Raw genomic sequence first — 23,830 nt, 5'->3', positions numbered from 1 at the left:
ACTACAGTGAAATTACAACAAATAAAACACCTGTAAAATTTTGCACTAAGTACAATGAAATTATTACCAACCACATTACAAGAATTCAGTAAAATTGTTCAAAACTTTATATGAAATATCAATATGTGTGTTACAGACAGAGTATGCAATCTTAACAAACACACTAAATTAATATTTTAGTTACTCAAATCAGAGAATTTTCAAAACTATTAAGGAAGATAATGTAGAAGAGTTAGAAAATTTTTAGCTAATTTTCCTGCTGCCAGCATTTTCAAAAGTATTAGAATGATATATGGAATACAAGTTAATGAATTACTTCAGTAAGTACTACCGTCTAAGAGGATAGCAGCAGGCATTCCAAAGTGTTAGCTACACAGAATCAGCTACATAAGAACTTACAGATGTGGTACTTGATGGCCATGACGGGGATTAGTGCGCCATAAACATACCCTTAGCCCTTTCTATGGCTTCTTATAGTCTTAATCATGATATTCGACTACCTAGAGTAGAATCATTAGCAGAAGGGGTGTACTTAATTACTGGTTTCAATCATGCCAGGCAGGCAGGTTACATGGAACAGAGACAAAACTGAAAAACGGCTGAACTCTTAGTGAAACGCTTGTACAAACAAAATACAAAAACGTGTGTGTTTTTCGATATAGCGTATTAGGATCAACACTCTTCCTGTTACGCATAAATGACATAACCCAATAGTGTTATTCATGAGGAATAACATCTATTCGCTCATGACATTAATATTACAATAGCTGAGAAAACAAGCGAAATACTTGTTCGAAAATCAGATAAAACACTCAAGGAAGTTTATCATTTCCCATCTTTCAGTAAACTTACGCTGAACTACAAGAAAACAAATGCCACGACTTTCATGTCAGGATAAAACTGTTCTATTAAATGTAGGTGGTACCTCTACAGAGTGGATGACAAACACAAAATTCATAGGAATAACTAGTGATTTTCAGTTGGCGTGATACGACCATGCAGGGCCACCACGACCCAATCAGTTAAAACACTGGACTACATGATCTTGTAGATACCTAGGGACTTCAAAAGTTACCACGTTTGAATACTCCACAGTCTATATCAGAAAACACTTTCAATTCGCTACCGAGAATGGCAATAACAACTGATTTAACTATTATAGTATATCTTACCTGTATTTATTAATGGGTAAAATGGTCTCAATAGTTACTGATCGCCGGCCGGAGTGGCCAAGCGGTTCTAGGCGCTACAGTCTGGAACCGCGCGACCGCTACTGTCCCAGGTTAGAATCCTGCCTCGGGCATGGATGTGTGTAGTGTAGTTAGGTTAGTTAGGTTTAAGTAGTTCTAAGTTCTAGGGGACTGATGACCACAGCAGTTGAATCCCATAGTGCTCAGAGCCATTTGAACCATTTCTCAAAAACAGACATTAGCACTAGGTGATTCTTTCAGTTTCTTCAGATGAACACGGATGATTTTGAAATAATACTGTAGCTGTCAAACTGAACAAACGTCTTGCAAAGTCAGATGATAAGAGCAGTGTCGTACGTGATCTACAAATTCATATATAACTCGTTTACATAGTTCTGTATTTTCTCTGCTGATGCAAATATATCCAGGAATTGCTGAATTAACAAGCCTGAATTAACCTGACGAATAGTTTTGTTAGAATATTCTTAATATGATAAAACATACTTTGATTGCTGTAACACTGAAATGACCTTGGAAACAACAGCATACAGATTTTCACTACACTAACACTTACCTTCATAAATTTATTTTTATATGTATTATTCAGAAAAGGAAAATGGAAGTTCACCTCACTGAAACAATGACATATGAACTGTTGAAACAAAGCTGAAATAAGGCACCCCAAAAGATCAACACACAGTACTGTAGAAGCAAAAGCCAATTTCTTTCGTTATCTAAATCTGTTATGTGACAGTATACAAATAATGTAAGTAGGCCTACTTTAACCTAAGCAATACCCACATTTTGTAATTATCTTTTTAAAAGAAATATATATTACTTTTAATTAAATCTTGTACCATATTCTATAGTTCATTTAAACTTGTTCATTTAAACTTCATCCAAAAATGAAGGCAGTAGCAGTGGATGTGACTTTTCACAGCGAATGTCACACAAATATGTTGTTGAAAGTGAACAACAGTTACCGAAATGTGTAATTTTTTATTTGTTTGCGCTATTCATGGATTCGTCCTCTTCCCTCCATATTGTTAGTATACATTTCCACCGCTAGCGTTGAACAACAATACTAACCTGAACGGCGATAATTGAGCAAACTGGCTGTTAGTTAATTAAGATTTCCTCGTGAAGTTATTAAAGAAACAACAATTGGTGTATTTCTGTTAAATTCTACTATGTATTCGTGATTCTCGTTCATGCAAATAGAAATCTTAAAGTGAGGGATCCATCCTAGGTAACACGCAGGCTGGTGTGGCCGTGTGGTTCTAGGCGCTTCAGTCTGGAACCGCATGACCGCTACGGTCGCAGGTTCGAATCCTGCCTCGGGCATGGATGTGTGTGATGTCCTTAGGTTAGTTAGGTTTAAGTAGTTCTAAGTTCTAGGTGACTGATGACGACAGATGTTGAGTCCCATAGTGCTCAGAACCATTTGAACCATTATCCTAGGTAACAGCATTATAGTTCTATAATGTAGTTTCCACACAGATTGTACACCGTTACAAGACACTGAATTACACGATAACAACTATTTTTCAAAATAATCATTGTGATTTGCAGTTTAAATTGATGATCACTCAAAGCGTCAATCGTACAGTCTTGGGATGCCGGCGTCGTCGAATGTTGTAATCTCGTGGAAATATTGGTCGGCGACAACAATAATGTAGAACAGCTCTACATCCGAAGCTAGCGGCAACTCATTAATTTTGTGTCGTAGCATAAGCTTTTGTCTCGGTTTTCGTCCCTACCGTCTGGAAGTAAAGAATATCAGGCTTGCGAGAACCTCGCATGCTGCTAAATTAATTCACTCCTCGCAAATGGAAACAAGGATAATCTGCCGTTTTCGAATCTACCTCGCTGTGCAAGTCTCCTGTTAACACCGCAGCCCGCGAACGAATTCCGTCTGTCTCACCAGCCCCTACAACTCTCTTTACTCTATCGTATTCCTGTGACTATCTATTATCACTATAAGCATTGAATTTTTTCTAATAAAGTGTACTTCATCCAAAACGCACTGAAAGCGGTAAACCTTATATTTGAGGGGTACATTACTAATACACATAGACATTTGAAAATAGAATGTTGTTAGCAGATTATGGCTATAGAGTACAGTCATCAGTGGATAATAGCCAGTGTTGTCTAGCTGCTGTTCAGATGTGGAATTCTGTTCCCGAGAAGAAATGCGTAAAATGTGAACACAGTTTTCAAAATACAGCAATGCAGTAATCTGGCCAACTGCAAAAAAATCTTAAAACATTGGGTATTTCAGTTACATATGTGAGTACTTTTCCCAGTTCTTAATATACATGAAAATACCCTTGATGATCACTGCAGGAACAGTGAGTACATACCCATGGTACCAGGTACTGACCTCATTTGCATTTAACAAGGAAGAATAAATTAAAACTCAAAAACTGCATTTGTACAATAATTCGCGCAAGAAGGCTGAAGAGATTAATAAAAATATATTTATACAGGTGGTAAAGAAGTATCTGTTCAGCAACATACGTTTTACAGCGAAGATTTACTTACGTAACAGTGTTTTTGGTTTCCTGAGAACAGTAGCATTCACATATTCGAAATGTAATACCCCTACGCCGCAACTACTCTTGTCTACTATTGGCTGTTCGTTTCAGTTCCGTGTAATTTTCACACGCTTCCCTTTCTCGATGTCTTGCAAATACTTCAACCTAGGTCGTTATCTTATTTTTTGTCTCACCACTATTTCTTCAAGAATATTACACATCGATATATCGATAGTCTTTTCGATAAATAATTGTATGAGTTTCAAAGATAGTTTCTTGCATGATATGTCGATATATCTATATCGAAATGGCAATATCAAGCAGCAATATTTTTATTTTTTTCCGCAATATACGATAAATATTTGAAATTGTTCTTTTGAAACTGTAATAGAAAATAATTTTAGTTTCACCGTGTGAAAGAGTCTTAATACTTTTTGAGCTTTGATCACGCTGTCTTTCTTTTTGCCTGTGTCAAGCAAGTATAGGTGGCACAAAGAAGTGGTCCGACTGCAGAGGGGGCAGGCGGAGGGGGGGGGGGGGGGGAGGAGTTTGTGGGAAAGGGAAGTTGGCGGTGAGAACAGAAGAACAGGATTCCCGAAGTGAAGAAATAGCATTAAAAAATTATCGCAACTAGTGTTTTATTTCTTTTCATCAGCGTTCTTCAAAAACAGCTACTGAAAATGAAAAACAAAAATCTAAGTAACAAGACTGGTCTTGGTGGGCGGAGACGTGTGAGGGGAAATGGTGATGTAACCCGCGCTCGGCGCTACCAACTGAAACTGCAACATTTAACTTCACCATGCAGTTTTGAAATTACAACTGCTAGGTCGTTCGGGTTGGCAGACTTGAAAAGACAGGGAAATCGTCATAAAGTCCTCTGGACAAATCCCATATAGGTCGAAACTGAGCGACAGACAACTTTTATCACGGCACTTACATGCTGTTACCATTGTTAGCAACGGGGTTATTGCCAAGCATTGTTTTACTTTCTGTTCGTGTTCTTACGGGGATAGGCAGACTGTTGGCTTGTTGATGTACGGAATATCTAACAATGAATCAATACTTAAATATACAACTCTAAAACGGGCATTACATATACAAGTCCAAGCGATATTTTTATAGGCCGGTACATCTGTATTTTTTCTTAGATATACCGATATTTTCCCTAGATATCGACTTTCAATAACCATACTCTTTTAAATTTCGATGTATCGGATTCTGGATATTTTTAAGAATATCAGCAGTCTCGGTGTGAATACTAACCCGAACTCCCACAAAAAAGTAACGCAAATTTATGTAAATGAAAATTTAAATGTTCCTTGGTTCCAAATAGTATGCCTCCGAAAGTTAGACACCGATTGCTTTGAAATTTTGACAGAATGTTGGATTCAAATACGAGCGCATATCTGCGTACCTATTAGAGCGCCATATTCCATAGTAACACAATTAGTAAAGCAGATAACTTGTTAGCAAAAACCTCATGTTCCACTGTCTAAAACCTTAAATATCCGAAAGTTCTTCACCAATCCCCTTGATGTTTCCATGCAAAGTTGCATTCAAATAAATAGGTATATAAATACACAAGATAATTTTTACACAATACTCTAATGAACATACAGACAAGCGTAGTCTATATACTTTTAGTAGATGTAATATATAAATATATGTAGTAGCCAACTATGAAACATTGTTAACCATCAGGAAGATTCTATTTATTGGATTATTGGATTATAATTAGAATACTGCTACAGAATCAGAATTTGGAAGATCAATAAGTGAGACTCAAGGTCAAAGAGATTGTGAGGGAGAGAGGGGACTAGAGGAGATGGGGAGGAAGACATTGACAGAGGAAGGGAGAGAAGGTAATGGACATAGGGGTTGAATGAACGGAGCTGGGAGGGGGAGGTGGAGGAGGAGAGGGGGAAGAAGGAGTTTAGGACGCATATTTAAGTGTCATGCATATTAGAAATGCGCGTGTTCTCTTTTCTTTCCTTTCCATTTAACCACACTGAATTACACCAAAGAGGGCTGGGGGCAGCTAGTAAACAACAATAATAAAAAAAACCTGTAACTTGACACTATACTTTAGTGCTGCAATGTTTCATTTTACTTTTTTATTTACTGGAATATATTAGTAAAAAAACTCTGTAACGTATAATAACATCACGTTATGCTCTTTGCGAGGTCAACGTCTCACTCGTTATGGAGAATTCTGATTTAATTTTTCAGTCAATCAAATGAGAAGTTTCTGTTCACAAAACATAAACAATGAGATCCTGATGTCAACTGATAGAGTCTTTAGTGAATGGAGTCACTGCCAGTCACAGATGAGTTTACAGTGTAGAACTAGTGTTTCACAGTATCAAGTAGCTTGTTCTCAAACGGCACACAGAAATAAAGTGAATGAAGCTGCGTTGTTATGAAATGCTTGGCACTGAAATCTGGACGGAGGCTCCAGTCTCCATGGGGCCAACGTGGTCTAGATTTTTGTGTGGTTTGCCTATATGTATTTGAGACTAATTCCGCCATGGTTCTTGTTACAAAGCGAAGGGCAACAATCTGTCTCGTCCCAGTCAAATTAGGCCAGTAAGTGCGTAAAAGTCTTTATGTGCATGTCAATATTTTAGTCGTCTGTTCTTGAACTATTGTGTCATGACGCTTTCTGCATACTTGTATAAATAATCCATGGATGAATAAAACTGCTACTATTACTAAGTCTTGGATCACCTTCCCTACCACGGCTTCTATGCGTCCGTCACTTTCGTATCAATTTTTAAAACGACACCTAAATATTCGAGTATTGTGATGCGCTTGAGAAGTAATCCATTCATATTGTACTCTAATTTATTATTTTCCTTACTTTGTATATTATCTTACACAAACTGACAGTGCACACAGACAGTATCTCTTACGTGTATCTCTCTGGTTATTTCCTTCCTGTGGGGTTTCTTGATGAACGAAAGTTGCATTATACAATTACATTCATGGCGCTGAAGGTGAAACGGAGTTATGATTGACAATATCAGACCATAGTTGTGCACACAGAGTACAAATTGTCTGTATATCTGTAGCATTACAAATTAAATTCTTGTCGAGAACGTGTAAATGTGTGTAGAAATATCAAATTTATTGTTACACAATCAGTTACCTGCTTACAATGTTGTAAAAATAAATTAGAGCCAATCGATTTATGTTACGTACTGCGAGTGACACGCTTATAAATCTTTGCACTTAAAATGGAAATTTAATGCAGTGTTTTCGTTTGTCTTTCAGGAAAAACTGTATTTCTCTTACAACGTTTGGGCACCTACTATTGAACCGGATATCGAAGGTGCTTTCGTGCGAGAGTCTCCAATTCGGACTGTGAGTGCAGGCACTTTCAACAGAGTGCCCATCATGATCGGCGTTACATCTATTGAGAATGGTAAGTGTACGTAACGAGCGTGTCTTGACTACGAAAAACCACGGTGTAATGTCAAATTACTAAAGTCACCGTTTAAAAATGGTTCTACGCTGTATTCCGATTATCAGTATTGCTTCGTTCTTCTTTTTACTACAATGCTTATCAACTAAAGGGTATTTGGGATCATACACTGAAGGGCCATGACACTATACTACCTACTTAAAAACGCGTTGGACCACTTCTGGAGCGCAATTCAGCAGTGATTCTGCGTGGTATGAATTCGACATGTATTTGATGGGTTTCCTGAGGTTTGTGGCAACAGATGCCTACGCACAGGTCACACCCTTTCCGTAATTTACTGGCTGTAGGTTTGTGGGCGCGGACCTGGTGATCGATAGCGTCCCAGTTTGGTTCCATCTGATTCAGACAAGGCTAATTTGTTGGCCAAGGCACCAACGCCAGTTCACTTTCACACTCCTCAAATCACTGCAGCACGATTCCGACCCTGTGGCACCGACAGTTCTCCTGCTGAAAGATGCCGTCGCCGTTGAGGGAAGTGGTTACAGGTGTTCCCTAATAATATTCACGTACAGCACAGCTGTTATGGTGCGTTCGATTACTACCGCAGGTCTCATGGAAGCGCAGATGAATGCCGCCCATAACATAATACTGCTCTCACCAGCCTGCGTCCGGGCCCCCCTATGTGTTTCGAGCAGCCGTCCGCCTGGATGGAGGCGTATGTGGACACGATCATCGACCTGGTTTAACAATAAACCGGATTCATCCGATAAACCTTCGCTATCCCATTGAGTTGCGGTCCTAACTCGGTGATCCCGTGTCCACTATAGTCGTAATTGACGATGTTGTTGGGTCATCATGGGAACACGTAAGAGCCTGCTGCTGCGGAACATTATCCTCAACGCTGTACACAGAATTGTGTGCTCCAAAATATATGTGGCTGCGCCAGCACTAACTTCCGTCGTCAGATCTGCCACAGATCGCAGTCTATCTTGTTTTAGAGAGTGGACCAGCTTCCGATGCTATGTTCTGTGATGAGGTATAGACGTCAAGCTTCTTGTCGCTTATTCGTGATTTTAGCATTCTTCAACCACTTTCCAATAGGTGCTCATGACAGCAGCACGCAAACATCCTACGAGTTTCGTCGTTTCCGAAATTCCCGCTCTCGGACACCGGGCCACAACAAATGGTTCAAATGACTCTGAGCATTATGCGACTTAACATCTCAGATGATCAGTCCCGTACACTTAGAACTACTTAAACCTAACTAACCTAAGGACAACACATCCATCCATCCCCGAAGCAGGATTCGAACCTGCGACCGAAGCAGCAGCGCGGTTCCCGACTGAAGCGCCTAGAACCGCTCGGCCACAACTGCCGGCCGGGCCACAACACCTTGGCATTTGTCAAAGTAGCTTAAGCCGTCGGATTTCCCCTTTTGTGCCACTTATCGTTCCTAGAATGGTTCCCTATCCGTCTCTGCTCCACTCCCATGCTTCTCTTACCATGTCACCTGGCCTCAACGTCACCAGGCAGTATACAACCTTGCGGTGGACAGTGGTCATAATGTTTTGGCCTATTAGTGTATTTCCGCAGCTTCTCAGATGCCTCAGCTACTGAATTGCCGTTAATTTCTCCAACTGCCTATTTGTTTAAGCCGAGCCGCCCTTTTTCTTCCATTTCCTCTTCTGCCTACCATTATCGGCACCAGATTGCTATCTTTCGTTTCGCTTGATATGTCCAAAATGCGCAACCTCTCTCTTCCTAGCTAATTGAGTATTTATGTCGGTCAACAGAGCTATGTAAAGTAAGTTTTTATATAGACTTCTAAGCACAGATAAGAGCTGAATGTTTTGTGATATTGCTGTAACAGTATTGTAAGTTACAATCATATGTTTAGGTGTGTAAACTATTCTTGAAAGAATAATGTGTCAATACAGCGTTTTATAACACTTCGGCTGTACTTAGGTGGCAACCTATGTAACCATCTTTATTTGTATGTTTTTATTTATTTGACAACACCGTCTTCGTTTAAATCTATGCATATTAAATATTTATATTTTATTAGATGTGTTTCAAATTTTGTAGTGAACACCGTCACTCTCGGCGATGCAAGAAAACGTCACTTGTATTTCTATTACAGATTGCTGATACTGAATATAAAGTTCTACACTAGGATATTACGTTGTATAAACGTATGACTCACGGCTAAGGCATTGAAGATGAAGTTTCTCAGTAACTCCATGATCGCTTTAAGCCATGTATTATATTCACTATAGATATTTACTACTTTCATATAGTGTATGCGAATGTTAAGAGTCGTTTGGTGTTGTGGGTCGTGAGATAGATGTTACAGTTTCTGACAAATTTATTCTTAAGAAATAATGAACTGGCTTAGGAAGTCAGTGTACATCATACTCATTGCCGAGTGACGAAGTTTTATGAAACAGTAAGACTTGACTATTTCATCATGATAAGTGAGCAATAAAGTCGATGAGTCATTAATCACACGCTGTTTCATCTAGGGGCCAATATTCTGAATGAAACAGACGTTGTTGCCAACCTCAACGAAAATTTTGAAGCTGTGGTGGGCCCATGTCTTCATCTACAGACGACGAATGAACAGACGCAAGCAGCACTTGCAGTTAGGAATTTCTATTTTGGCAACGAAACTATCAGCCTAGATAATCCTGAGCCTTTGGTCCAGGTAAGTAAATGATGTGATAATTAAAAATTCAATCCAAAGAATGTTATGAGACTTGTGTTTTGGTTATGACTTGTACAGTGGGAAGAATGTTAACTTGTATTCTGGAGAACTTTTGTTCAAATTCCAGTCTGATAACGAAGGTTAAGATTTTCCTTGAATTTGCGAAATCGGTAAAGATGAATGGTGGGGTGATTCGTCTGAATAGGCACCTTTAAGTTTCTTAGACATTCTTTCCCATTCCGAGCTTTGAAGTGAACCTTCAAGTGGGAAGTACACAAAGGAAAGATCGTCCAGTCATGTGGTTTGTTAAGATGCAAGTAATCGAAAAATTTCGCGTACATATTCTGCCGCGGCTAAAGCACATTTTAACAGCCATGGGATTATTTCTCAAAACCTGAGTGATTGCTGCAAGAAAAGGTAATAACTTTGGTGTTAAACACTTTCATTTACCGATCTCCCATCGCTGGGTATCTCTTACTACTTTTCCATGACCTTTTAACAGTGAAAGCGCAAAGAAAAAAAATCAATGCGCTCGGACTTCTTCCGATACAAGGATAGATTCTTTCTCTAATGCGGGAATGATTAATGAAAGAGCCAACATGAAGCTCAAATAGTTTAGTCATTGAACACTGCGGTTGCAAACCGATTCAAAGCGGCCTTCTGTGAAAATGCTAACTTACAGTTACGATTACTTAATGACATTTAACTGGGTACTCATATACTGATACCAAATAGAATATTTTTATATAAATTAACCCAGTAATTATTAAGAGAATAATTTATATCAGAAACACATTATGTTTCCAAGCAAGGTAAAGATGGTTAAAATAGTAAGTAACCTTGTTCAGACAAAAGGGGGATGCAAACACTTTCCTATTTAAAAGGTAAATGAAAAGCCGTGTAAGCAGCATCTTAGAAACTAGGAGCAAATCTCTCGTATTATATGTTTTAAGAGAAGGGTGTTATTGAGTACACAAAGAGGTTCATATTTTCCATTTTTTTAGAAAAAATTATTTTTATAGCTCGTCCTCCATCTCAAATAACCTCGTCGCGGACTATATTCTAGCCCATCAGCTTCCGCCTTCCTTCCTAAGTAACAAGTGGTATTAGTAATACTACATTTCGAGCATGGTTACGAGCGTATACGTCCTTATGAAACACCTCTGAATAGGCTTATTTGTAGCTGTCTGTCCACCATATCGTTGACGATAGTAGGGGGACAACCTATGTGCCAGGCCACACTGCCTTGTTGCCAAATTTATTCAAGATGGCAGCGATGAAGTCATCCAAGATGGCGGCATGTAGACTTAGCAATATCGCATCACGTCATCCAAGATGGCGGCTTTTGGGGGAAAATGAGCCAATTGTGCTATGTCCACTAACGTAACATTCAGAAAAAATGGCGAGAATTCTAAATTGTGGCGGGAAAATAGCCCAATTGTTCTATGTCCACTAAACTAAGCCTCCAGAAGGAAAAATAACGGCAAGTTTGAATTCCAACAGGATAATGCATGCAAAGGCCGTACTTGTCTTGTTATTATTATTGATTATCATTCATTAACATTCATTACTATTTATTATTATTTATTATCATTTATTATTATTTATTATTAATGACATGTCTCCACTAGCAAATTCCTTCCAGAAACAAATTCCAACACGATAATGGCTGCAAAACCTAACTTCTGTTTATTATTACTCATTAACATTCATTATCATTCCTTGTCATTCATTATCATTTATTATCATTCATTATAATTTATTATTATAGGCCTACCTCCACTAGAAAATTGCGCCAAATTCAAATTCCAACACGATATTGTCTCGAAAACTGTACTTCTACCTGTTATTATCATTTATTATTTATTCAAGATGTCTGATTTTCTCGGCGAGAAACCCATTTTCCTTACATCTATAACAAAAATCTATCACAAGTTCAAATCCAAGCACCATAATTGATCGCACATACGAACTTTCTCCCTCACTTATCTTTTTCACTGGTAGTCTATCATATTTGCATCAAATAATAAACTGCTCTTATAGTAACCTAAGTCACGTCCGTTGATTTTGCAGGGGGGAAGCGACTGAAGACTTTATTTCAAGCAGTGCGGTCATCACTTGTTCTCAAACACAGTCAGCACACACATCTTTAACATCGTAGTGCAGTCACCACGACGTCCGCGCTCCAATTGAATTAGTTCAAATCCTCGCCACCTCCTAGCCAGCGCGCTGAGACACTGCTGACACCTGTCTCGTGAGGCAGCCATCCACTCACGGTGGACTGGCGGTACGCTGGGGGCGAACCCAGCGATCGCTCCCACATCGTAAACATGTTTCCGCTGCACACGCTGGAACTTGCCGAATTTTACGTCACAGCGGTCCCTTGTCCGCTCACCACGTGTATTCATCGCCATCGCATGTTTCTCGCCAAACCTGTTCGCCTCGGAGCTGAATCACACAACGGGCGGTCGTTCCGTCCCAAAGTTGTTTTCCTGGGCACGTTAAAACCTGTCGATGCCGACCGCTCACTGTCCACCATGTGTCCCTGTGCGAGAGAGAACGGAGTGCTTCACTTTTGGCGGCAAAGTTTAAGCGACAGTGAAATCTGCCTGGACCGTGTAACAGCACGTTTGAACCACACTAGAACACCGGGTAATTGACTCGATCTTGTGCGCGCTTAATAACTGTACAATCGCTGCACCTCCACCCCGCTTACGTCACACACCCTCCATACAAGCGACGGACGTAGCCTTCTGTAAATACCTTGAAAATGACTCTTTATTTCACACAGTATGGCCATGCAGGTATTCCCAACTGACTTCTCCATGCTCACACAGCGAACCTCCAGAGTGCAGCTGACGTACACGCGGCCGGCTGAGCCTACTCCATCAGCAGCTTCCTGGCCGGCTGACATTAAGCGACCAGCGGTACCCGCACACCCCCACTCCCAGTGCACCAGGTAGGCAGCGAGTGGTGCCCAAGGGTCAATCCACAAACGGTCAGCCGCACTCGCCTCAGAGTCCGACTACGTAAACATCTTTCCGCGCCCGCGAACACTTAACGCTGGACAGCATGGAACCTGTCGACCACGTGCTGGACAAAGGATATGTTAGACCCCAGAGTTTGATGGGCAGTGGCATCCACCAGGACCGTATAACAGCGCGTTCGCTCGTCGCGAGAACGTTGCTAATTCACTCTCACCACCCGGCTATATTAAATAATTGAATTTACAATTTTATATACATGTGCACACGTGTTCAACTCCCCAATTTCAACTACTTTTTTGAGGGCCAGACAGCCATCTCATCCTCCTAGGAACCAGGGCCAAGTTTGATATCTGCCAGTAAACAAAGCTCACTAGCGCTTCCCACACCAACGTAAGAAAATTGTTTCAAACTAAGCCACCAGCACTCAACCTCTTCCTACATGTTTCTGGTAAATGGATCTACCCTGCACTAGGTCCATGGATGGAGGAACGAATAAATTTATTAAGGAATGGAGTATATCCGTCACACCGACATGTCCCACATCATACAGACCTGCAAAACACTCCTACATAAGTCATTTATAATGTTCTAGACACATGCCTGCTAATTGTAAACAGTTAAAAATAGCTCTTAGCACAGCCTATAGACATGCGAACCGCTCATAAATAACGCAAAACATTTACCTCCAAACAGCCAAACTGCTAACTTTCGGAAATAATTTCAGTGCATAGGCTGATGGAAGGAGGAAGGAGTGTACTTTATTTATTTGCGACATATCTTTTTGAAACTTTTACTTCTCAAAGGTTCCGATATGTAAGGCTGACATAAGGCAGTTTCTGAACTCCAGTAGTGCACTACACTTGGCAAGACAACCTACCCATTAAGATATTTTCCAATTCAGACCTGTAACTCCTCTACAGATAAATTTGTCCAGTTATTTGTCTACTCACTCACATTCTGACCAGATTGCTGTTATTGCGAAAACACAGCTCAGACTGCGCTGTGCTCCTCAGGGAAGTAAGGAAGGGCTGCACTTCATTTATTTGGAGCCCTTTTATTTAGTCATGGAGTATATTTGTCGCAAAACACCCGCACTGATCCAACTGTGGTCATGTGGCCAAAAACACGTATACAACTCCTAATAACAACACACAATAGCAAACAGCTCTTAAATAATGCGCTACACAATATCAGCAGACGACCTCTGTACTCTTAAACTCTCCAAATAAAGCACTGCACAGTGCACAGACATGCTCGCAAAATAGTGGAACAGACGCGCCCAATCACCACCAGCTGCCAAACTGACCAAAAGTGTCTGCTCGGCCTCCCCCAAACATGACCTCAACACAGTCGCATTCGCACCTATCACCGGAGAAATTGATATCGTCTATGCGCCTTGAAGTATGCTCCAAGGCATTCCGCGCTCACGTCCAGTCGTCGGGGAATGGGTTCCAGAGTCCCCACCCAAGTTTAGCTTCCGAGCGCTTGTGACAGCCGACACATGAGAAAGCTGCATTGTTCTTCTCATGTATACCGCCGGCGTCACAGGTCTGGACCTGCCTTCACGTCTGTTCTCACAATAGCTCATAGCTCGTTGACACACTTGATTATCGCGGCCAGGAAAACATTTACTACTCGCATGCAACGTAGGCGCGTGTAATCATTGAGAACATTGTATTTATTTTTTTCGAACAACTTATTTAACCATACAGTATATCTATCACTCTATCACAAAACACCAATCCCCGATGTGTCCTGGGCCATATTGCACAGCCCACAGACATGCACCCAATCATAATTTCAGTACACACTATAGCAAACTGCTACTAAATAATACATAACACAGATGTGTAGATCCTCTCGCAAAATAACTCAGCAGACGTGTGCAGGTACCCCCGCTGTGCACCCTGCCTGCAGGATCATGAAGTCACCCATCCGTCTGATTTCAGACCTCGCACAGCCCCTGATTGGATTCCGCAAGCGTTAGTTGGCGCGGCCAACGCGCTCGTCAGCGGTCAAAGCACACACACATACGTCCGACCAGGACCGTGATCCCGAGCCGTGACCTCCGAACCGGGTGAAAGTCCACTTTAAATCATCATAGTATAATTCCAAAGCGCAGCCTCCATACGCTAAAAACATCAGCCAGCACATGTCTTTACCTCCTATGACACTCCAGCACACTGCGCATTGCTCCTCACACGGCATTACACGGCCCTTTAACTACACATAACTACACATCCCTGCTCTCGCCTCGTCCTGTGACCAGCCATCTAAAAACCTTCTCAGTATTATTCTTACTTTACAACATATTTTTAAAAAAATAAGATCTAATTTACACCTTCCTCCGCACCTAACCTCACACGCGTCCCACCATCAACATACGCAAACGTCCTCAACCCTATCTTGACACTCATATATCACCCCACAAACCATGCCCATCAATCAATTTACCATTTTCATCCCCTTTTTCCTTATTACAAACGTAGCCTCTATCTAAATACCAATCAGCTCATCTTTCTGGCACTTTTAACAGTAAAATTAATTTTACATCTACCCAGAAATACCAAACGCCATTAAAGAGTCAAACTTTTATATAGAGCATCAAGCACATATCATACTCACACCAATATTCTAAGCCTGGTCCATATTTACCACCTCTACACTCAATTAAATATTATTACCATTGCCGCAACATTCTGCCAGCGCTCGATTTGTACCTATTTTTCGCTCTTAACTTTTGTCACTAGCGGTCATATATCGCTATCCACATAAAAAAAAAATCTCTCTCCTCAGTTTAGAGACTCCTAGATCCTAACACATAGCATCAATCAACTATCACTTGCTCTTATCTAATAACCGATCCATCAGGTCAGGGGGCAAGGTCATCCCTTTCTTTCATTCTTTCTTTCTTAATTTCAGCAGCAGACAGTTTTTTTTTTTTTTTTTTTTTTTTTTTTACTGTGGTAGGTCAACTGCACAACCAACTTAACATCACAATTCAGGAAACATATCCTCAAATACATAAACACACTTACTCAATTACACAGCGTACCTGCTCAGCACATGACCTTCAATATTACAATTCTTAATCCAGAAACCACCGAAACAAGTACTAAATGCTCAAACTAATCCCATAGCGCCTATAAAGCGAGTGTCCGAGCTCCGCCGGCAGCATGTCAAAGCCACATAACTGTCCATCTAAACAGCCATCCACCCAGTCCCAGGACCAGAATGCTGAGGAGGGCTCTCCCTATAGCTGCTCTCCAGCTATTGTCTAACGGCATGCAGTGCGCAAATGGATTCCTGAATAGCGCAGACCTCTAGCTCCCCCTTGCATCTCCAACAGGACATGTAAACAGTATCCCCTCCAGCCAGCGAACCCGACGTCAATCCCCCTTTGCTGCCAATTTCCACTCGCATATATAAAACCATTTCACTACTGCCAAAACTCACTTAATAATAAAAAAGCATTCTCCCTTTCTAAGCATAGATGAGTATGCATTTATCTTCATCCATCTGATCTCTGTAATTTAAGTTGGAGAAAGACATATCTACTACCTTCTGCAACCTGTCTATTAGCAGAACGATCTCAGTTACTACAACAGGACCTTGTTTTGACCATTCGCCGGAAATGCGTCCAATGTTGTACACCTCAAACTAGGTATAAGTACAATATATCCTCAACACCCTATCATCTTTATCCTCTACCATCAAACAGTGAAAAAGTCTCGAGGGCATCAATGCACTCCACCTCCAGTGTGAACAAACAGAATTCACAATACTCCCCCTGAATAACTTAAAGTGCAAATATCCAAAAATTCCTAACACCTCGCCAAATCCAACACCTCAAACTACAGATGCCTACATGAACAAAATCATATTAAATATACTCACAAACTGCAAAGATTCCTTTAAATTTTGATCAACCATACTCTAAGCGAATGAGAAGCTGCCTCTGCCCCTTGTTCAAACACTGTTTTCTAACACGCTTTTGCACACTGCCGAGTATTTCTTCTTTCTACCGCGACTTTTAAGTCATTGTCTGATTCTAAACTGACATTAACACGGACATGCGCGGCCTCTCACAGGAAACTATACCTTGCACCTTATAAACCATATTCTTACAGTCGATACCATAACATTGAATTATTTTAAATGAAGGAAAACCTGCTGGCATACTAGCGACTTCCCTCGAAAGTGATTGACCTCCTCTGCATTTAAACTCATACATCGCAGTGACTGAATAGTTTTCAACTCTGCATTCCATTTCTAGTGATTGGTCATTTTTGCACACAAGTACAGGATCACCGTTTTCGGTGCTACCAACCCTGGAAGTTGCGGTCCATCAACCAAAATTTCTCCCCCAACTCAAGCAAGCATTGTCAGTCAATCATTATGTCGTACCCAATGCACGGATGCGATGGCTAAGACACCACCCATCGATTGTAATATTATCCATCACAGTTGATATCACGAAAGTCCAACACTGGCTAATCATGTGACAGCTTGTTTTCTTAATTTCAGTATCATAGGTAAACCATACATCCTCTACTTTGCAAGTATCATTGCGACCATTCATAGATGATTGCTCAGCACGTACATTCACACTTACTTCTCGAACACATAAACACGATAAAATTATACCAGGCAACGCTATACATGTTCCTAAGACCTCATACACAGTACTCGATCAATCTCTCTGAGTATGGCAGTCACGGAGCTATGTAGTCCTCTTACGTTAAAAGACAGGCCTCACCTCGGCATTGACCGGCCTACCCCGCAACATCGCCACCCAATTATTCCTCAACCGAGCAGACGAATACAGCTACACTCCACCTCTCTTGACTGAATACAGCTTTTCTAGTCTAACCCATCCAAGTGCACCACATTTCACAAACTGTAATCAAGTCTTGGAGCTTAGCAGACCATATCGGTCTATAGTATCAGATCCCAGTGCCTTAATTTAATAGCATACAGCCGTACATATCGAAGCCTATGAGAAGTGAAAGTTTCAAAAAGATATGTCGCAAATAAATAAGAAGAACAAGAATGGAGCAATATTTATACACAACGTAGCTTGATAGATTTTTAAGCAAATAATCCAATCTATCATGTGTAAAGTATTGTTCTAGAGTCCATGATTGGTGCATCGAAGGTTCCGGTAGGAGAGAGAGAGAGTGAGAGAGAGAGAGAGACAGAACATAAACACACACTCCTAAGAGTAGAACGTTCACCAATTAAAAACGGGCAATAACCTTAGATCGCTTACTCTTCCGTCCTGTCAGACATTCATCCTTCTCCCCGGTCACCCTACGCTGAGCTCTATCCCAATCGTAATACGTTTTCTTTCTATGATACGAGCTCAAAATAGCCCTGCGGACACGTCTAGTGCCCTATGATCACACCAGATCACGAGTCAGAAATAATACTATTACTCCATCCTGTACTTGTGTGCAAGAATGACCAATCACTAGAAATGGAATGCAGAGTTATAAACTATTCAGTCACTGCGACATATGAGTTTAATTGTAGAGGTGGTCAATCACTTTCGAGGGAGGTCGCTACAACGCCAGCAAGCTCTTTTATATTCTCTGTTTAGATGGACAGCTATGAGGCTCTGTATAATAAAAGTTTGACCCTTTAATTGCGTTTGGTATTTCTGGGTGTGTGTAAAATTAATTTTACTGTTAAAAGTGCGAGAAAGATAAGCTGGTTGGTGTTTAGATAGAGGCTACGTTTCAAATTCGAAATGATAAATTGATTGACATGAGTGTCAAGATTGGGTTGAGGACGTTTGTGTATGTTGATGGTGGGAGGGATGTGAGGTTAGTTGCACTGGGAGGTGTAAATTGGATCTTATTTGTTTAGAAAAAATGTTGTAAAGTAGGAATAATACTGAGAAGGTTTTTAAATGGCTGGTGACGAGGTGAGAGCAGGGATGTGTAGTTATCTTTAGTTAAATGGCCGTGTAATGTGCAGTGTGCTACAGTGTCATAGGAGGTAAAGACATGTGCTGTTATGATGTGTTTAGCGTATGGAGGCTGCGCTTTGAAATTATGCTACGTTGATTGAAAGTTGACTTTCACCCGTGTTCAGTGTTCGCAGCTCGGGATCGCGGTCCTGGTCGGACGTATGTGTGTGTGCTTTGACCGCTGACGAGCGCGTTGACCGCGCCAACTAACGCTTGCGGAAGCCGAGCATGGGCTGTGCGAGGTCTGAAATCAGATGGATGTGTGACTTCACGATCCTCTGGGCAGGGTGCACAGTGGGGGTACCTCCGCACCTCTGCTGAGTTATTTTGCGAGCGGATCTGCAGGCTCTGCTATGCAGTATTAGGATAGTTTACGAGTACTGAGCGTATCTACACATCTGTGTGATGTATCATTTAGTGTGTACTGAAATTATGATTGGGTGCATGTCTGTGGGCTGTGCCACATGGCCCAGGACACATCTGGGGCTGGTGTTTTGTGATAGCGTGATAGATATACTGTATGGTTAAATAAGTTGTTCGAAAAAAAATAGTGTTCTCAATGATTACACGCCTGCAGCGCAGATCAAAGTGACTGGTTTTTGCGTCACCATCTTGGTGCCATGTGAGTAGTAAATATTTTCCTGGCCACGTTAATCAAGTGTGTCAATGAGCTATGAGCTATTGTGGGAATAGACGTGAAGGCAAGTCCAGACCTGAGACGCCGGCGGTATACATGAGAAGAACAATGCAGCTTTCACATGTGTCGGCTGTCACGAGCGCTTCGAAGCTGAACTTGGGAGGAGACTCTGGAACCCTCTTCCCTGACGACTGCATGCGCACGCGGTCTGCCTTGGAGCGTAATCTAAGGCACATAGGCGATCGCAATTTCTCCGGTGAAAGGTGCGAATGCGACTGTGTTGAGGTCATGTTTGGGGGAGGCCGAGCAGAGACTTTTGGTCAATTTGGCTTCTGGTGGTGTGTGGGGCACGTCTGTTGCACTATTTTGCGAGCATGTCTGTGCACTGTGCAGTGCTTTATTTGGAGAGTTTAAGAGTACAGTGCTCGTCTGCTGATATTGTGTAGTGCATTATTTAAGAGGTGTTTGCTATTGTGTGGTGAAATTAGGAATTGTTTACGTGTTTGTGGCCTGTGTCAGATAACCAAAATCGGATCTGCGTGGGTGTTATGTGACAAATATATTCCACGACTAAATAAAACGGATCCAAATAAACAGAGTTCAGCCCTTCCTTACTTCCCTGAGTAGCACAGCGCAGTCTGAGCTGTTTTTGCGCAATAACAGCAGTCTGGTCAGAATGTGAGTGAGTAGACAAATAACTGGACAAATTTATTTGTAGAGGAGTTACAGGTCCGGATTGGAATGTATATCTTGATGGGTGTGGTTGTGTTGCCAAGTGTAGTGCACTACTGGAGTTCTGAAACTGCCTTATGTCAGCGGTTCGCATGTCTGTAGGCTGCGCTAAGAGTTATTTTTAACTGTTTATAATTAGCAAGGGTGTGTCTAGAACATTATAAATGAGTTATGTAGGAGTGTTTTGCATGCCTGTATGATGTGAGACATGTCGGTGTGATACATATACTCCATTCCTAAATAATGTAAATTCAGTCCTCCATCCATGGACCTAGTGCAGGGTGATACCGTCTACCAGAAACGTGTAGGAGGAGGTTGCGTGCTGGTGGCTTAGTTTGAACCAAATTTCCTAGGTTGGTGGCGGAAGCGCTAGTGTGCTTTGTTTACTGGCAGGATTCAAACATGGCGCTGGTTCCTAGGAGGATGTGATGGCTGTTTGGCCCTCAAAAAAAGTAGTTGAAGTTAGAGAGTTGAAGACGTTTGCTTACGTGTATGAAATTGTAAATTCAATTATTTAATATAGCAGCGTGGTGAGAGTGAATTAGCGAGTGTTCTCGCGACGAGCAAACGCGCTGTTATACGGTCATGGTGGATTCTACAGTCAGTCAAACTCTGGCGCCAAACGTATCCTTTGTCCAGCACGCTATCGAAATATTCCACCCTGTCTAGTGTTTAAGTGCTCGCAGGCGCGGAAAGATGTTTACGTAGTCAGACTCTGAGGCGAGTGCGGCTGACAGTTTGTGGATTGACCCTTGGGCGCCACTTGCTGCCTGCCTGGTGCACTGGCAGTGTGGGTGTGCGGGCACCATTGGTCGCTTAATGTCAGCCGGCCAGGAAGCTGCTGATGGAGTGGGCTCAGCCGGCCGCGTGGCCGCCCGCGGTGGTCTCGCGGTTCTAGGCGCGCAGTCCGGAACCGTGCGACTGCTACGGTCGCAGGTTCGAATCCTGCCTCAGGCATGGATGTGTGTGATGTCCTTAGTTTAGTTAGGTTTAAGTAGTTCTAAGTTGTAGCGGACTGATGACCACAGCAGTTGAGTCCCATAGTGATCAGAGCCATTTGAACCATTTGAACCGGCCACGTATACGTCAGCTGCGCTCTGGAGGATCGCTGTGTGAGCATGGAGAAGTCAGATGGGACACACCTGCACGACCGTAATGTCTGAAATAAAGAGCCATTTTCCAGGTATTTACAGAAGGCTATGTCCATAGCGTGTATGGAGAGTGTGTGACGTAAGAGGGGCGCCGATGCAGTGATTGTACAGTTATTACGTGCACGCAAGAGCGAGTCAATTAACGGGTGTTCTAGTGTGGTCCAAACGTGCTGTTATATAGTGATGGCCTATTCCACTGTCAAGCAAACCTAACCGCCAAAAGTGTAGCACTGCGTTCTCACTCGCACAGGGACACGTGGTGGATGGTGACCGGGCGGCATCGACAGGTTTGAACATGCCCAGGAAAACAACTTTGTCAGCGAACGACTGACCGTTGTGTGATTCAGCTCTGAGGCAAACAATTTTGGCAGAAAACATGCGGAGGCGATGAATACACGTGGTGAATGACAAGGGACCACTGTGACGTAAAACTCGGCAAGTTCCAGAGTGTGCACCGGAAACATGTTTAAGATGTGGGAGCGATCGCTGGGCTCGCCCCCAGCGTACCGCCAGTCCACCGCGACTGGATGGCTGCCTCATGAGACAGGTGTCGGCAGTGTCTCCGCGCGCTGGCTAGGAGGTGGCGAGGATTTGAACTAATTCAATTGGAGCGCGGACGTCGTGGTGACTGCACTACGATGTCAAAGATGTGTGTGCTGACTGTGTTGGAGAACAAATGATGACGGCACTGCTTGAAATAAAGTCTTCGGTCCCTTCCCCCCTGCAAAATCAAAGGACGTGACTTAGGTCACTATAAGTGCAGTTTATTATTTGACGCGATTATGATAGGCTACCAGTGGAAAAAGATAAGTGAGGGAGAAAGTTTGTACGTGTGATCAATTATGGTGTTGGGACTTGAACTTGTGATAGATTTATGTTGTGGATGTAAGGAAAATGGCTTTCTCGCCGAGAAAATAAGACATCTTGAATAAATAATAAATGATAATAATAGATAGAAGTACAGTTTTCGAGACAATATCGTGTTGGAATTTGAATTTGGCGCAATTTTCTGGTGGAGGTAGGCCTATAATAATAAATTATAATGAATGATACTAAATGATAATGAATGATAAAAATATACAATTAATGATAATGAATAATAATAAACAAAAGTAAGGTTTTGCAGCCATTATCGTGTTGGAATTTGATTTTGGAGGTAATTTTCTAGTGGAGGCAGTTTAATAATAATCAATAATAATAAATTATAATAAATAATAATAAATAATAATGTATGTTAATGAATGATAATCAGTAATAATAACAAGACAAGTACGGTCTTTGCATGTATTATCCTGTTGGAATTCAAACTTGCCACCATTTTTCTTCTGGAGGCATAGGTTAGTGGACATAGCACAGTTGGGCTATTTTCCCGTCAAAATTCAAAATGCCCGCCATTTTTTCTGAAGGTTACGTTAGTGGACATAGCACAATTGGCCTATTTTCCCGCCAAAAGCCGCCATCTTGGATGACGTCATGTGATGTTGCCAAGTGTACATGCCGCCAACTTGTATGACGTCATCGCCGCCATCTTGAATAAATTTGGCAACAATGCAGCGTGGCCTGGCACATAGGTTTTCCCCCTACTGACGTTATTATAGCTAGATATAGGTGCACAGTGAAAATGACGCACTGCTTAGGAAACTAATTATTTCTCAGTTTTTCATACTTACTTCTCTCTGTAGTGCAATGGCAATAGGTTCTAGGGTATCCGCTGCTTAATTCACACGTTTCATAGATATTTCAACATCAATGCAAAAACACCTTTCCTTCAACTACCACAGACTTGAGTAGCTGCAAAAGTGTATCATCAGCTTATGGTGACTTCTTGGTTTCAGATAATTGAGCGCTATGGCAGACTATGAATGCATCACTGGCTCACCTATTCTTCCTATATCATTTAATAGGAAGACACCACAGATTTTCAACCCTATGGCATGTTGAAGCTTTGTAGACATACCGAACAATGTCAGCTGGCACTGCACTGACACCAGGCACCGGAAGCAGGGCTCGCATCCCCAGCTCAGTACTATTTTATCGTATCAGTAATAATCGTCTCTATAAAAAAATAGATATTGAAGTCATTTACCCGAAGATGGAACATAACATCGTCAAGTCGCATTTTCTACGAAATTACTCTGCTACGTGGCCGTCTCGCTGTAAATAGCCATAAACAACAGTTAACTAATCAGAACGTTACATGTTAAAGACAATTAGACATGAAGTGTGTCACAAACAGAGTAGAGAAGACAGGCAGACAGAGAAGCAGCAGTGTAAAATGTCTTAAAAGTAATCAACCATCAGCACTATATCAGCAACTACGTCTAGATATGCATGTACATGACTACTCCGCAATTCACGCTTAAATACGGGGCAGGGGGTACAGAGAACCACTTTCAGAGTATTTCCCGATCGATCCACTCTCGAATACCACACGGAAAAAGAGAAACCTAAATATTTCCCCGTGAGCTGTAATTTCTCTTGTTTGTTATGACAG

General features: G+C 41.6%; 1 protein-coding gene across 1 annotated transcript in view; it reads left to right on the top strand.

Annotated features, from left to right (window-relative positions):
* Nucleotides 1-23,830, top strand: part of LOC126355906 (juvenile hormone esterase-like) — an 86,006-nt gene that overhangs the window by 30,035 nt on the left and 32,141 nt on the right. The window contains exons 6-7 of the mRNA XM_050006418.1: nt 7,001-7,151; nt 9,674-9,855. Coding sequence (XP_049862375.1) covers nt 7,001-7,151; nt 9,674-9,855 — 333 coding nt within the window. The remainder of the gene's footprint in view (nt 1-7,000; nt 7,152-9,673; nt 9,856-23,830) is intronic.

Source organism: Schistocerca gregaria, chromosome 3 (assembly GCF_023897955.1).
Source record: "Schistocerca gregaria isolate iqSchGreg1 chromosome 3, iqSchGreg1.2, whole genome shotgun sequence".
Taxonomy (NCBI): Eukaryota; Metazoa; Arthropoda; class Insecta; order Orthoptera; family Acrididae; genus Schistocerca; species Schistocerca gregaria.
This window is presented reverse-complemented; position numbering and strand designations above follow the sequence as displayed.